The sequence below is a fragment of the Mytilus galloprovincialis genome, chromosome 6 (genome assembly GCF_965363235.1).
Source record: "Mytilus galloprovincialis chromosome 6, xbMytGall1.hap1.1, whole genome shotgun sequence".
Classification (NCBI taxonomy): domain Eukaryota; kingdom Metazoa; phylum Mollusca; class Bivalvia; order Mytilida; family Mytilidae; genus Mytilus; species Mytilus galloprovincialis.
The window spans coordinates 33,641,034-33,656,892 of record NC_134843.1 but is presented as its reverse complement, the minus strand read 5'-3'; the positions used below and the strand labels follow the sequence as shown (position 1 = coordinate 33,656,892).

The 15,859-nt window shown below is 32.0% G+C and overlaps 1 protein-coding gene across 1 annotated transcript; it reads right to left on the bottom strand.

Moving 5' to 3' along the window:
• Positions 1-4,694: 4,694 nt before the first annotated feature.
• Positions 4,695-11,293, bottom strand: LOC143079416 (uncharacterized). Its single transcript, XM_076254748.1, has 7 exons — positions 11,173-11,293; positions 9,422-9,529; positions 8,856-9,079; positions 8,247-8,372; positions 7,575-7,754; positions 5,907-5,949; positions 4,695-5,067 (listed from the first exon to the last, which is right to left on the bottom strand). Exons 1-7 carry the CDS (start codon positions 11,222-11,224, stop codon positions 4,862-4,864), a joined length of 939 nt encoding a protein of 312 aa, XP_076110863.1. The 5' UTR covers positions 11,225-11,293; the 3' UTR covers positions 4,695-4,861.
• Between the last annotated feature and the right edge of the window lie 4,566 nt (positions 11,294-15,859).

The following is a 15,859-nucleotide window of genomic DNA, read 5'->3' as shown; positions in this document are numbered from 1 at the left end:
TATGAATAGTATGATTGTATCCATTTGCAAAGCTTTGAACCTTGTCTACGCTCGGACACTGATGCTTTGACCTCATTTAACGCATAGAAATGATTAATATCTTCCTTCTTAAAAACTGTCTGGGCAAATTTTAGTATTTTTTCCTAACTGTTTATTGCTACCTAAGCAATGTATTCTTACTATACGAAACAAAGATGAAATACGTTGTGCCGGAGCTTTAATAACGGCAAAAGAAAACACGAAAAGTGGAACAGTATACGGTTAGGAAGAAAAATTCAAGAACAGCTTGCAGTTGATTTGCATAATCTTGCAAAAGTTCCCTTTCATAGATGTGGAATTGAAGAAATCAATCGATTTCAGACAGTTCTGCCTGGATATCAAATTTGTATTGTATCAAAACAACACTTAAATGAAATTGTCTACCATGGACCAGATGCAAAAAAAAGATCTACTTGTACTTCCATGATGGTCATTACGATGTTATTACCAGTATGCCTGCTTTCCTAAACCGGAGTTATTATTGTCACTCATGCCAGAAGGGATATCAGCATAAAAAGACAACCGTTGCAATAACATTTGCACTTCATGTCATAAATACAATAAAGAATATAAATACGTATTGGTAGTCATTAACGTGTTTTCAAAATATGCATGGCTACGTAAATTAAAAGATAAAAAGGCGAGTCCGTGGCAGCTGCATTTCAAGACATATCTAAAACAGGAAGAGTTCCAAATAGAATAAGAACGGATATGGGACAGGAGTTCAAGGCTAAGAGAGTCCAGACAGTTTTTAAGAAGGAAGATATTAATCATTTCTATGCGTTAAATGAGGTCAAAGCATCAGTGTCCGAGCGTGTTATAAAGACAATAAAAAACGAAAATATATCGCTACTTTTCGTAAAACCAGTCTTACAGATACATAGACAAAGCTTTGCAAATTGATACAATCATAGTATTCATAGCACTATTGACATGGCACTTATAGAAGTAAAAAAAGGAAAATGCAGAAACTGTTCGCTTATCGACATAGTTTTCAAAAGAACATTATGGAAAGTTAAAGAAACACTACCAATTCAGGTTTAAACTTGGAGATCGAGTTAGACTTACATATTTGAGAAATATTTTTTTCCCGGGAATATGACGAAAAATGGATGGATGAGGTGTTCACGATATCCGGACGTTTTTGGAGAAGCATGACACCGTTATATCGCATTAAAGATTACCATGGAGAAGAAATTTCTGCATCCTACTACCAATCTGAACTTCAGCGAATAAACGTCAAAGACAATTCCTTGTGGAAAATTGAAAAAGTGATGAGGACAAAAGGAAGAGGACAATATAAACAATATTATATCAAATGGTTAAATGAACCAAACGAGTTTAATTCGTGGGTGAAAGCAAGTGATGTAAAAGACTATTAATCTCATTGATTTCTTTTATAATTGTATTACAAATAAAACATATTAAATTGACAATGTTTGTTATTATTATATCATCAAAATTGCCTAAATAGTTTGGAATTAAAGATTTACAGAAAGGATACTTCCCGCATCTTTATAACAGGAAAGACAACACTACAGTTGTGTTAGACCAGATGCCAAGTTTTATAATCCAGAGGCTATGAAATCAGGGGACAGAGAAGCCTTTCTTGAATGGCACCATACTAATATGAAAACCATGTTTGACTTACCCGTAGAACGTTTGAATTACTGTCGATCAAATGTAAATATTCTGAGGCGATACTGTTTAAAGTTTCGGGAACTATTTATGTCAATGACGATGTCAACTGGCGAAGATTCGGTATTGATCCGTTTGCAAGCTGCACTATAGCTTCGGCGTGTATTTTGGTGTTTCGCACAAAACTGCGCCCTGAAACTATTGGGATTATACCAGCACAAGGATACCGTCCAGAAGAGAAACATTCTATTAAAGCTTTAAAATGGATTAAATACGTATCACAGTTTAAAGGGGTACACATCCAGCATGCAAGCAACGGGGGGGGGAAACGATTGACCAATACAGAATACAGAGTAGATGGTTATTTTGAAACCGATGATGATGGAAAAGTTGTAATGGAATATCATGGTTGTCTTTGGCATGGATGACCGAAATGTTACGCCCAGCACGTTATTAACACTGTAAATAAGTTATCAATGGCTGATTTGTATCATCAAACTATGGAGAAGAAAATCCATATTGAAAATCAAGGATATACATACAGATGTATATGGGAATGTGAGTTTGACAAAAATATCCGTGAAAATGAGAGCATCAAAAGGTTCATAGACTCCATCGATATTACCACACCCTTAGAACCGAGAGATGCTTTTGCAGGTGGTAGAACGGAAGCATTTAAACTGTAGCACGAATCTTCAGATGGCGAACATATCAAATACTATGATGTTACCTCACTTTTCCCTTACATCAATAAAACTGGTAAAGCCGTATTAGGTCACCCATCAGTTGTGACAGAAACTTTTGATGATTTACAAACATATGAAGGATTAATCAAATGCAAAGTATGTCCTCCCGGTGAACTTCACATTCCGGTGTTACCCGCTACGATTAACAACAAACTGATGTTTTCCTTGTGCATAACTTGTACAGAATTGAAACAACAAACCACTTGTGAGCACAATCCTGAAGAACGATCAATTATTGGTAACAGATGGGTTAAAGATGGCATTGCAAAAAGGATACGCAGTGGATACAATTTATGAAGTATGGCACTTCAATGATGTTGAGCAATATGATCCAAGATCAAAATCAGGAGGAATCTTCACGAAATACATCAAGACATTTTTGAAAATGAAACAAGAAGCCAGTGGTTGGCCTAGCTGGTGTATTAGTGAAGAGCATAGACAGAAATATATTCAAGATTATTTTGAAAAGAAGGAATCTTACTGGATTATGCAAAAATAGAAACGAATCCTGGCCTCCGTTCCCTTGCTAAACTTATGTTGAACAGCTTCTGGGGTAAATTCGGACAACGGACAAATTTACCTCAAGTTGAGTATGTGTCAGACCCTTTAATTTATTTTGATATTTTGACCAGTGATCAACATCTTGTAACTGGAGTTAACTTTGTTACAACAGCTAAAGCTAGATTAAAATTGTACAGTTGTTTAGAAAAGCTAGGACCCCGAGTCATGTACGCCGATACTGATTCAATTGTATTCACTGTAAACGAGGGTGAGTGGAAACCTCCACTTGGTGACTATCTAGGAGATCTAACAGATGAAGTCCCGTATAATAACATCACACACTTTGTTACCCCAAGCTGGAAAAGCCAGATCCTGCAGGAATTAAAACTGTATGCAAAGTACGCGGAATAACACTCAACTATAAAAATGCTCTCAGCATTAATTTTAATACCTTGCGCGAAATGGTGACAAATTTAAGCGATCAAAATGTTATTACAGTTGTTGATGAAAACAAGATTTCGAGAGATCCGAAGAACGCCCGAATTATAAAAAAAAAACAGAAAGTAAAGACTATAAAATTGTGTTTGACAAACGAGTCATAGTTGATGATTACAAAACAATACCATACGGCTTTTAGAATGTATGTTTAGAAATGACAGGGTCTTGTGAAATTCTTTGTTGTTGTGATTTGTATACAATAAATTATATAATATATCTTATAAATTTTATTTATTTTGTAAGCCCACATATATTTGGAGGTATTTACACTTCAAACCTTATCTGGATACAAAACATTAAACCTTTAAACCAATGCAGTTGAAACGACCATACCCATATTTATTGTAAAAAATAAATCAATAATATATTAGACTCGGACATTGGTCAACACTAAATATTAATTAGGAATTTAATTAATATACTTAGTTATATTATTAATTATCACAATTAATTGTCAATTAAGAACACAACATTTACTTAATTATGTTACTAATTAAAAAAAATTACCACTTGACCCATGTCGAAAATTCCCTCCTCCCTCCAAGATGGCGGCTTAAACGTTAAGCCTATGGGGGGGGAAGTGATCTAGTCTCACAGGGATGACTACTAAAACACACTGAGACTCATTTTGACAGAACTTTAAACTTATGAAATTACAATCTGTCTGAAATTAAATTATCATTTTATTTATCAAAACTTTACAGTGATGTGTGCAGTGTATTTGGTTTCTTTTATTTTCAATGGTCATGTAAAGTATAAGACTGTTTTTATTATCGAACTCGTTTGAGGTAGGTTTTGGTGAGTGAAAAACTTCATATTTGAAGACGAACTTATTGAAAATGAAAACTCTAACTCAACTGCAAGGACTAATAGTAGTCATGACGCCATGAAACGGGTTTAAAAAAACATAAACTATTTCGTTTCCATGACACTAAACAATTAATTCATACTTAAAATACAAAACGGTATATAACAATTTGATTATTCCTTATACTCTGCCTTTAATCTATCTATATTACATGTCTTATTCATCGATTGTACAAGAAATTGACGAGACATGTTGACCAGCAAACAAGAAATGGGTGATTGTTATCATACGCAAGTTCAAAATTATTACGTTTACCATAATTCTATAGCTGGTTGGATACTTATATAAAAAAAAACACTTATAGACTAACTAAAGATGAATTGAAACGTTAAACTAAAAGTACAGCCTGTCAGATAAACTGATATTTAAGTGACCAAGAAATTAAACAAATAAAACAAATAAAACAAAATTTGTTTTTTACCATCAATATTTCAAATTTCACAAATCGGTTCGCTGTACCGTGCATTTTTGTAAGATATTGCTGGAGTTTTCTTCAAAACTTAAAGAGAAATATCTACAGTATTTAGAATTGGATATTAATTAGCAAGTCATCGTACAGGGAAACTTCTGTTTAATTCTTTGTGCAGTTCAGATCACTTCTCAACTCTAATAAACGTAATGGTATAAGCGGCTTTTGTGTAATGTACTTCATCGCATCTGTTCTGCCTTGCAGGGAACTAACTAGAAAACTGCTAGTGGCACCTTGTACAAACTCCTTGTATTCCATCAGTTTAGTAACATTTGGTGTAATTGTGCAGAAATGTATGTCTTTACATCCTGAAACAAAAGATACAACCTTTCGTCCATCAATATTTTCAATTTCACAGCTGGTTCGCTATACCATATTTGTTTGTGTGTTCTGGTTTAAATTTACATATTATGAAAAAAGAGGTAAGATATGCATCTAGCTAGTCTTTCTCTCTCTAAGAATAACAATCTGCGGATGTACTATATTTTCTCAAGCAAGATAATTTAAAACACTTGTTATTAAAGACTTAATATTCTTGTACATTCCGAAACTTTGCTGTATTAAACTTTAATGTGTCTGCCGTAAGTACTTGTGTTCATTTTTTTCTTTTATTATTTTGTGAGAAATATAAACATAATTAATTTTCCGATAATTTCTGGTATGGTTAAGATTTGTGTTTTACTGTCTGATTGCTGTTAAAGATCATTTGAGAATACCATTGTGTTGCATGTTACCTCATTTAGTAGGAACGTTACCTCATGAACTACTTTCTGTCGTTTTGAGGAATTTTGTGTGATTTACAATTTGTGATCTTTTGCAAAAAAAAAGTTTTTTCCTCTGAGTTTAATTTGCTTGCCGTTTCATGCACTCTTCAAGCACTGCATTGTTTATTTTGTATTCATTTTGTTGTATTTTTTCAAACATATACTTTTTATGATTATGAATGAAACAACACTCAACAGTCAAAAAATAAAAACTGGTTGCTCTGGATAGTCTGATATGACTATTTTGTTTTTATTTGTTTTCTTCTAAAGTTGTTTAAAAAGGTTGTGTTTGAGTCTTCAAGTCTTTTGCATGATGACGTAATAGTATACGTTTTAATGACAATTAGTAATCAGTTTAGTATATTTTGATTGTATATACCCACCAGTCCATGGCACTGTATCTAATATATCACAATGACCGAAATTCTGAAATAAATTTAATAAAATTCTTTGTCATATGATAATAAGCAGGATATAATGTATCGTTATACTTGTTACAGAGCGCGTTGCTATCGTTTCAAGTTGGATAAAAAAGTTGCCCTTGTTTTGTAGCTAATATATTTAATATTTCACAACATGATTATAATAGATAAAAGGTCGATGTATTATTTGTTTTATGTCACAAGTATCATTTTACTTATATAATTAAAGAATAATTATTCAGATCTGTTTCTTCATCAAAGAAAGGGACTGCCAGTTCAAATAAAAATAACACTGTGGTTCAAGATATTTCGGTTTGTAACGTATAAATATAAAAAAAAGAAATGTGGTATGATTGTCCACAAGAGACCAAAATGACACAGACATTAACAACTATAGGTCACCGTACGGCCTTCAACAATGAGCAGAGCCCATACCGCTAAGTCAGCTATAAAAGGCCCCGATAAGACAATGTAAAACAATTCAAACGAGAAAACTAACGGCCTTATTTATATAAAAAAGTGAAAGAAAAACAAAATATGTAACACATAAACAAACGACAACCACTGAATTACAGGCTCCTGACTTGGGACAGGCACATACATAAATAATGTGGTGGGGTTAAACATGTTAGCGGGATCCCAACCCTCCCCTTAACCTGGGACAGTGGTATAACAGTACAACATAAGAACGAACTATAAAAATCAGTTGAAAAAGGCTTAACTCATCAGAAGGACAAAAATACAAATGGACGTGGCCGGGTACTTATACATCCCGACACAAAAAGACACAATGAACAGATCTGAGAGTACTCGCAGTTATTTGACAGCTAATTCAAAGCTACTAACAACTAATAAATAAATCATGCATCTAAGACTAAACTATCAATCCGTACGCATCCAACATCCAATTGATTTAGTGTAAAGACGTCATAAACAGCCAGAGAAAAACATGACCTTGTGCAATGGTTCTTTTTGTTATATTGTATTTTTATTTCAACTAGTATTCCTCTATCCGTAAGTATTTCTTTAAGTTCGTAAATTAGCTTTAAATTAACTAAAGGTTAAATACATATGTACAAAAACACAGCCTCTTTTATTATATGTATATTTAACTGAACATGAAGGCATGACTGTTGAATTCATTAAGATAAAACATTCAAAAGGAACCATTTTGTTATCAATAATTCTTGGCTGCCATCAATATTCAATAGTTGTCCAGAAAAATCAAGCCTTTTTAATTTCAAAATGCCTGTGACAACTTTTGCATCTCATATAATGAACATAATGAATCTTAGTGGCAAACCTTTTCATAAATTTGATGGCTCTCGTTTTCTTCGGTGTCTGCCTGTTATTCTATTATTGTTTGGTCAAATTTCCGCCAAATTGGATATATATACGTTTCCTGTAGTTATCAAAAAGTTTTGATTATTCTAATATCATATATTTATAACTTATACCTTTTTCACCTTTTTTGACATCAACTGTAAGGCATATATGGCAAGATACAATAAGTTCGCTAAGCAATGAGCAGAGGGCCTAGCTGTTATACACTTATTATAACATCTAAATGTCCTGTCTACCACGAGCTAAGAAAAATCTTAACATTGAGTATCTTAATCCTATACTCACTGCTACTTCCATTACATTTTTTGGACATCCCCAGATCTCGTAGAATTTATTATAACTAAATCCTGGTATGACGCACTGGTGCCCCACCGTGGACAGCTCTGTTCCGTACATAAACGCAGGCATGCGTATATCTACTTTATCTTTTACATCAAAACTCACTGGTTCTAGAAATATTGTTGACTACAAAATATGCAAACTGAATATATTTAAACTTTAGATTGAAAGCATAATTGACGGGGTTAAATTTCATTTTTGATCATTTGTACGACGGGTGTCACGTGTGGTTGTAATATATAATTTGTATTTAGCGTCCTAGAAATTTTCGTCACTTTTGTCTCCCGTTAAAATATTTCTTTTCTGTTGGTTGATGTGAGTGGAGGTTATTCAAATATTAAAGTGTTTTTTTTAACCTCTGATAACTGTTAATTGTCATAAACCGTTTACGGTTCTAAAGCTGTAATTTATGGACTGCTGCTAGTAAATAAAGATCCCTTTGGACCAGGTGAGCTTAACACGAATGTATCTGTAATGATATCAAATACTCCGTACATATGAACTTACACAATAGTAAATTATGCTGATAAATGTTGATACTGTTGTTTACTTACTCCATGTGATACATATAACAAACATGCATGTGAATGACCGACAAATAAGAGATATCATACCTACCGTAAACATAGTAGGTTTTTCCCTGATCATTTTCAATGTTGTGTCACATCCGGAGGAATGACACATCAAAGCTGTAGTGTTCCATGCAACTGTTCCTAACGTTTTGTTTGTCATGTAGTGTTGAAGCTAAAAAGCAGATACAAATGTAGAATGTAGAACAATTCATTATGTTTAAAGCACAACTGTAAAGGAAATAATACAGAAAAATGATTGCAGAATTATAAATCATATTAGATAGTATAAAAGACCTCATTAACAATTAACAGTCGATGACTCCGAAATAACAGACGTACATACACATGGTCTGTGTAGTCCAACATGGTATAGGTACGATATGTGTTGAATAAAAATTGGTTATGAAATATTTCAAAGACAAAGAAAGTGAAGTGTCTGCACCAGTTTTTTGTTTTTTTTTTTCTTTGTTCATCGCATTTATTTATATATATCACAGCGAATGACTTTAAATTGGTAAAAAAAAAGGAATGAGCACAGATTCGAATGCAAGTGTCTTCTTCAAAAAAAAATTTTTTGTTGATAAGTATAAGGATATATTTTAACATACATTTTCTGCGTGCAATCGGAGTCATCAGTCCGAATTAAATTACTTACCCATGCATGTTGTTGAAAGTACTTCGATATATCCTGTTTTAAATCACCAGCATTTTTCAAATTTTGCTTTTCCACTGGAAATGCGTAGTCAATTCCAAAAATAAAGAAACCATGGGACGCTATCCTTGACAGTACAGTTTCATAGTACTCAGCTAGGACATAAGTGTCAAAACCACCAATAAACAATACAGCCGGGTAAAATCCGGGTTCTAATGGGAAATAAACTAAAAAGACAATTAATCGCAATATTTTAACCGAAAATTTTTAAATCCGTCTTAACAAACTAACAACTCAGAACAATACACAACCAAACACACAATAGACGAATGCATTTAAGAAACGAAACAATGAAATATTTTACAAATCTCATTAAAAGTAGAATCATAATAATTGTTCACACGGCTTTTTACGGGTATAATTTAATACTTATAAAGCTAACAAGTTTGAGAATTGTCTTTTATATCTTTTCTTTTGAATCTACTGACTTTGTGGTAATGTTTATTATTATTATGGCATACTGTTTCGTTTTGATCGATACTTCTTCCTGATCCAAGCTGTAAAATTACCTTTTGTGTGTAAAGGACTTTTTTGTCCGGTTTTGCTTAGTGTCAGTCCGCCAACTTTTAATGGACGATCTGTATACGGGTTACCATTATCTACGTAGGTATCGTTCCCTGTAAAATACAACATTTAGGCAAATATCAATATTTTTTTTGATAGCTATAAAAAAGATGTGATATGAGCGCCAATGAGACAACTCTATTCAAGTCACAATTTGTAAAAGTAAACCATTGTAGGTCAAAGTACAGTGTACGGTCTGCAACACGGAGCTTTGTCTCACACCGAACAGCAAGTTATAAAGGGCCCCAAAAATGAATAGTGTAAAACCATGCAAACGGGAAAACCAACGGTGTAATCTATATAACACACGAGAAACGAAAAACACTTATGAACCACTTCAGCAAACGACAACCACTGAACATCAGATTCCTGACTTGGGACATGTTCAAACAAATGCAGCGGGTTTAAACGTTTTAAAAGGTACCAACATTCACCCTTATCAGAAACTATAGTGTAACATCGCAACATAGAAAGGTACACTATAAAATATCAATTGAAATAATTAAATTCAATCAAATGGCATATTAATACAAGTGAACATACACTGAACGAATAAATTGTAAGCCTATTCAATAACTGATTTTGTAATTGTAATTCAAAATAAAAGAAACTATGCATATATCAATTGATTCATAGGCATGTTTATTAGAAAAAACACAACTAATAAATAAAAACTGTACAGTTTTGAAAACACCATATCACCATGATCCATATGGTACTAGCCTTTTCTTGTCAAATTTCATATATTTCTGCATTTTGTTTACTATGAAACATATCGATCGTTTAAAGTTGTTTATTTTGCATTGGAGAAGACCCTATCAGCTTACAAAAGCGGGGGGAAGTGGGGGTATGGGGGGGGGTACAACTTGTGGTTTATTCTTTGTTATTTTTCTTGTGTTTACAAAAATATATTTAAAGTAAAGTAAACCCAAAACAAATAGCTTCGTACATACATTTGATGATGAGTTTAAAAAAAGGGGGGCTTCAATACCTGTGTGCAATAGTGTAAAGAAACCCAACTTTGTTATCTTTTTTCTGTAAAGTGGTCTTCTGTGAATCTTACCAAATTTGAAAGCTTTTTTTATAATGAGTTATACTGTATGACCCGATATCTCCTATATCATATGTATACATGTATCTACTAGTATATATATTAGATTAAATCAGGCAGGATCTTTTTCTTTACTTAACTTTTGCAGTACCTAAGCTTTTACTGTGTACTTTCTAGACATTTCAAAAAAAAATTGTGTTTCTGAAAAAAAAAATTAAGACGAATATTTAGAAAGAAGAACATTCCAAACCCCAATTACATAAAATTATATCAATGTAATATCTTTCACACACAAACTGACATACATACATGTACAATGTACTTTGGTTTCTATAGGAATTTCAAAACATGTTTGGATAATTTTTAAGGATATTTATACAAATATTGACCAAACTTTGAAAATTAGTTTTGATAGAATTTCAATAATAAACTCTTTGACGACAAATGCAGGAGAAATTGGCCCAACATCTCTGTTCGACATGTTTAATGCAACATTGCCAGAGTAAAACGATTATTTTGATTCAGGTATCTTAACTCAAAGCAATTTTGATTTCCAACAGAGCAAAACACGATTGCAATGCTCTAAATATGTGTTATCTCCATTTGCTTATGAATAAATGATAAATTTATTATTCAAATACTCACCCGAACATACAGCGCAACGAAAAAGCAGCAAACAAAATACATAGTATTGCATGGTGTCAGATAGTATACTGTTGTTCTAGACGTTGTTTATTTGATAATCAAGGCTAATCGTTATCTTTGGACGGCCAGTCCAGACAAGGTGATAACATAATTAATAAATAAAAGTTATTATCTGAATATTAAATCAGTTTTAATGATAAAATAAAATACCCAAATAAGTATGTTATAATTTCTCCTTCATATAACTTGTAACGAAACTTTTAAGAATAAAATAAATTCAAAACTTAGCCGTTTTTAGTTATTTCGCATCCGTTATGACAGAAATCGTTTTGTTTTTGTCGGCGGTTGTTGTTGTTCTTTTTTTTTTGGGGGGGGGGGGACTTCATTAATTTTGAATTTATAGAATTATTAACCATTTATTCATCTATGGTGAAACTGATGATATATAGAAATCAACATAACATGTATTAATGACACTATCATTGACTTGAATCGGTCTTAGTGAAGGAAGATTGCTTTGTTTGCTGCAAACTACGAGCAAATCGTTGATAGTTTTTGTTTGTCTGGCATCCAACGAACCGAACCCTCTTTTACCAGTTACAATCTAAATATCCCGGGACTCATTCTGGTCGACCCACTTATTTTTTTATTTAATGGGCATTGGCTATTTCTATGACATGTCGCATTCATATCTATTCAACATTCAATATCTAATATAGAATGAAATTCAAAACAGTGTGGCTGTGGCCATTGATTGACACATTAAATTCATCCATTGACTGGGACAATTTACGTGAACGTTTTTCTGTAACGACCACTGTTCACGACGTACCTACGATAGACATTTAAACTGTGGGGTCACCAAAGGTTTCTTAACGCCTTTAATTATAAAATAATTCAAAAAATTAATCAGGAATAACCTTTATGTTTTGATTTATATAATTGATATAAATCAAAACATCGTGTTATTTCTGATTAGTTTTTCGAATTACTTTATTAAGGTGTTGAGAACCTTTGGTGACCCCATAGTTTAGGTGTCTTTAAAAAGTACATAGTGAGCAGTAGTTGTTACATACAAACGTTCACTAAATTGTCCCAGTCAATGGATGAATTTAATGTGTCAATCAATGGCCACAGCCACACTGTTTTGAATTTCATTCTATATATATGCTTTATAAGATATCATATCAAACTATTTGAGATTTTTTTTAATAAGATCAGATGTCAGACTATATGGCTTTAACCCCTCGGGGTATAAATGTGCATTGTGGCACCGTTAAAGTCCACAATTCCTCTAAAGTCCACAACAATTTTCCGCTAAAGTCCAAAACGCCGTTAAAGTCCACAAAATTTCCGCTAAAGTCCACAAAATTACCTCCGCTAAAGTCCACAAAATGACCTCCGCTGAATCTACAAGAAAACACCGTTAAAGTCCACAATAACAAGTTCCGCTATTTTTTTTTATTAAAGTCCACAAAAAAGCACCGTTAAAGTCCAAACAATTTTTTTTATTATCAAAAGATCAATTTTCTGTTTTTTTACACCCGATATTAAATGATAATGTTTACCCTTTTATGTGTAGGGCAACAATATTAAAGATAAAGGGAAACTATAAACAGAAGAAATTATCAACAAAAATAGATTTACAGAGGTCAACAAAGCCTAAATGGTAAGTCTACTGTTATAAAAAGTTTTTGCCCTTGAATACTATTAGATATTTATTAAAATAAGATGTGGTATGATAAATGAGAAAACTATCCATCAGAGTTCAATTCAGTGGATGTAAGAATTGTAATTACTTATTAGAGGACAATATAAATGACCTGTAAGTAATGAGAAAACCCATACCCTATACATGATATAGTAATCTATAAAAGACAACACTAACAAAATTTGAAACAAAGCATCAATTCAAACTTCAAATATATACCAGACTAATTTATAAAAACAAAAAATTATGAAAAACAAAAATGACAGATATGAACCAACATAAACCACTGAACTATGAACAAGCTCCTGATATTGGACAGGCATAATTATGGCTGGGTTGATATAAAAATAAGAAGCAGTCTGATTTCCAATGAGACTTTTCTCCAATAGAGATCAAATGACATTTAAGGGGGCTTAAGGGTATAAAAATTTCAAAAAAATATTACACACACACATATTTTTGTTTTTCATAACTAATTTAATTTATAACGTTATTAGTTGTTATTTTATCATATGGTACAAAAATCATTCAAAACAATCAATTCGTTTTGGCCAAGATGACTTTAAAAATGTATACATCATTGAAAAAGCTCCAAATAATCTCCCTTTGGTGCAAAAATGCCATTTTTTTGGCATTAGAATTGTTATATCTTTTTTAACTCATCATTGCAGTGACCTATATTTTTTATTATAATTTTCAAATAAGCTGTACTTAAACTAAACTATTGTAAAATTTAAGCGATTTCTGTAATTTAGTTCTTTTTTTATTTCGATATTACATCTATTTCTCCTATTAGCATGATTAGTTCAACAGAAAAAAAGTACCTTTACAAAAATGTATGCTTCTTTTGAAAGCAGATTGTGAGCGTAAATGAACGGTGACCCCATTTTTTTTAATTTTTTTTTTTCTATTAAGTATAAGATAAAGTTCATTTATAGAAAAATATAGTGAAATCCTATATTAAGAAAAATTTTTGATTTAGACCTGTGAGCCCCTATAATTTAACAAAAATGGTTCACTGTACAGCCTTTGACAATGAACAAACCCTTTTCCCGACAGTGGTTTAAATAACAGCACAACATTTGAACGAATTGTAAACATTTGTTGCAATGGGCTTTACTCAAAAGACTGCAACAAGGAACCAAACATCAACCGGTAATATGTAAATCATAGACACAAAGCACTGAAATAAGAGTACTAACAATGAATATTCAAATGAAAGTTTATCAAAATGTTCATAAACATGATAAAATAGCCATTTTATTGCTGTATTTCTTTTCATTGATAATTTTTGAGTTTTGTGTATTTGTAGGTCAGACATCTCACTGAGTTTTCAAGGTCATCATTCAACAGATCAAAAATGAACAGAAAACTTAAAGTTGATATTTTTCTCCATAGTGCGACTTTTTTTTATTAATTTGAAATGGAATGCGTTTTTTCCTACAGTTATTAGAAAAAGTAAATTTCAACATAACGACTATAAACAAAAAGGCGTCATATCATCACGATCATAGATGCACTGGAACTTGATCATGTAAATGCAACAATGTAATTATCAATTGAAAGGAGGAAAGATAAAAAAAATTATTAGTATGTTGTTGTCCAAATAAAATTGCTTTGTCTTCTCATTTGAATAGCTCCATCCAATAAAGATGTACGGAGGAAGATCTTTGAAGAACAGATTGAAAAAATGTTTTGTCTAAGATTGCAGGAATATTCTAGTGGATGAAATAATTTATTGTCTTGACTCTTATATAGTGGACTGAATAATTGTATATAGCAAGCAGTGAAAAAAGAAAACTAAAACTTTAACAGAAAAAGTGTTTATATTATTAATTTGCAAATATAAGCATAATATTATGTACACCACAAAGGTATATAATTCAAATTGTTTGCATATTCATGAATTGCAATGAAACTATAACAAAGAAAACCTTACCTCATGAAAAGAGTAAACTATTCAGTCAGAATATGAAATTTTTCAGTTCTATTTTCATAATAAAAAAAACAAAGCAAAGATTTCAAAACAATATTTTTTCTTTTATTTAGACATGTCATCACTTTGTTTCAGTTAAGGACTTTACTCTTTGACCGTAAATATTATTATACATTCCAAAATAAGAATAACCTTTATTGTCATATAAACAAATAAAAAACATGTTTGTGATAAATGAAATAAAAAATTAAATTTATATATAAATATATATAAGAAATATAAAAAACTTGTATACATTTAAAACTTTTTACTACCAAACAGCATTCATTGTAACATACACATAACTGTATATTTATATCTATATATTTATAATTTGAATCCCATAGGATTTTATTTTGTCCCATGGGATATTAAAAATCCCATGGGATAATTATAGTCCCATGGGATTTTTTGTCCCATGGGACAACAAATATCCCATGGGACTACAATTATCCCATGGGACCAAAAAAAATCCCATGGGATTTTACCAAAATCCGATGGGATAATGGTCAATCCCATTGGATTTTGCCCTGTCCCATGGGATATTGAAAATCCCATGTTTTTATAAATAAAATAGCAAAATAAACATAATAGTCACAGTAGAAAACCAATGAAATTATTGAATCCCATGTAATTCCGCACATTTTGGTTATATACATGACTCTGTAGCTCTTATTTGAGGCGGCGGCGGATTTGCAAATGACTGTTTTGCAAAGTGTCCAGTGTTTTTACTGGGACTATTATACTAACTGTTATTCATGTTATTGTAATAGTCCCAGGTTTTTACCACAGACGTATTTTACGTAGCAAGTTTAACAAACGGACAAGAAAAACGGGATTTTTTAGGGCTGCAGCTAGTTGTCATAAAAACAATTAACCTGCTAACCGACTCGCTGTGAGAAAAACGTCACAAACTTTAAATCTGGTTTGGTAAAAAAATCGTTAGTATACTGTGACGTCCCTGTGAGAATTGATCGTATAGACTCCACTTTGTAATAATG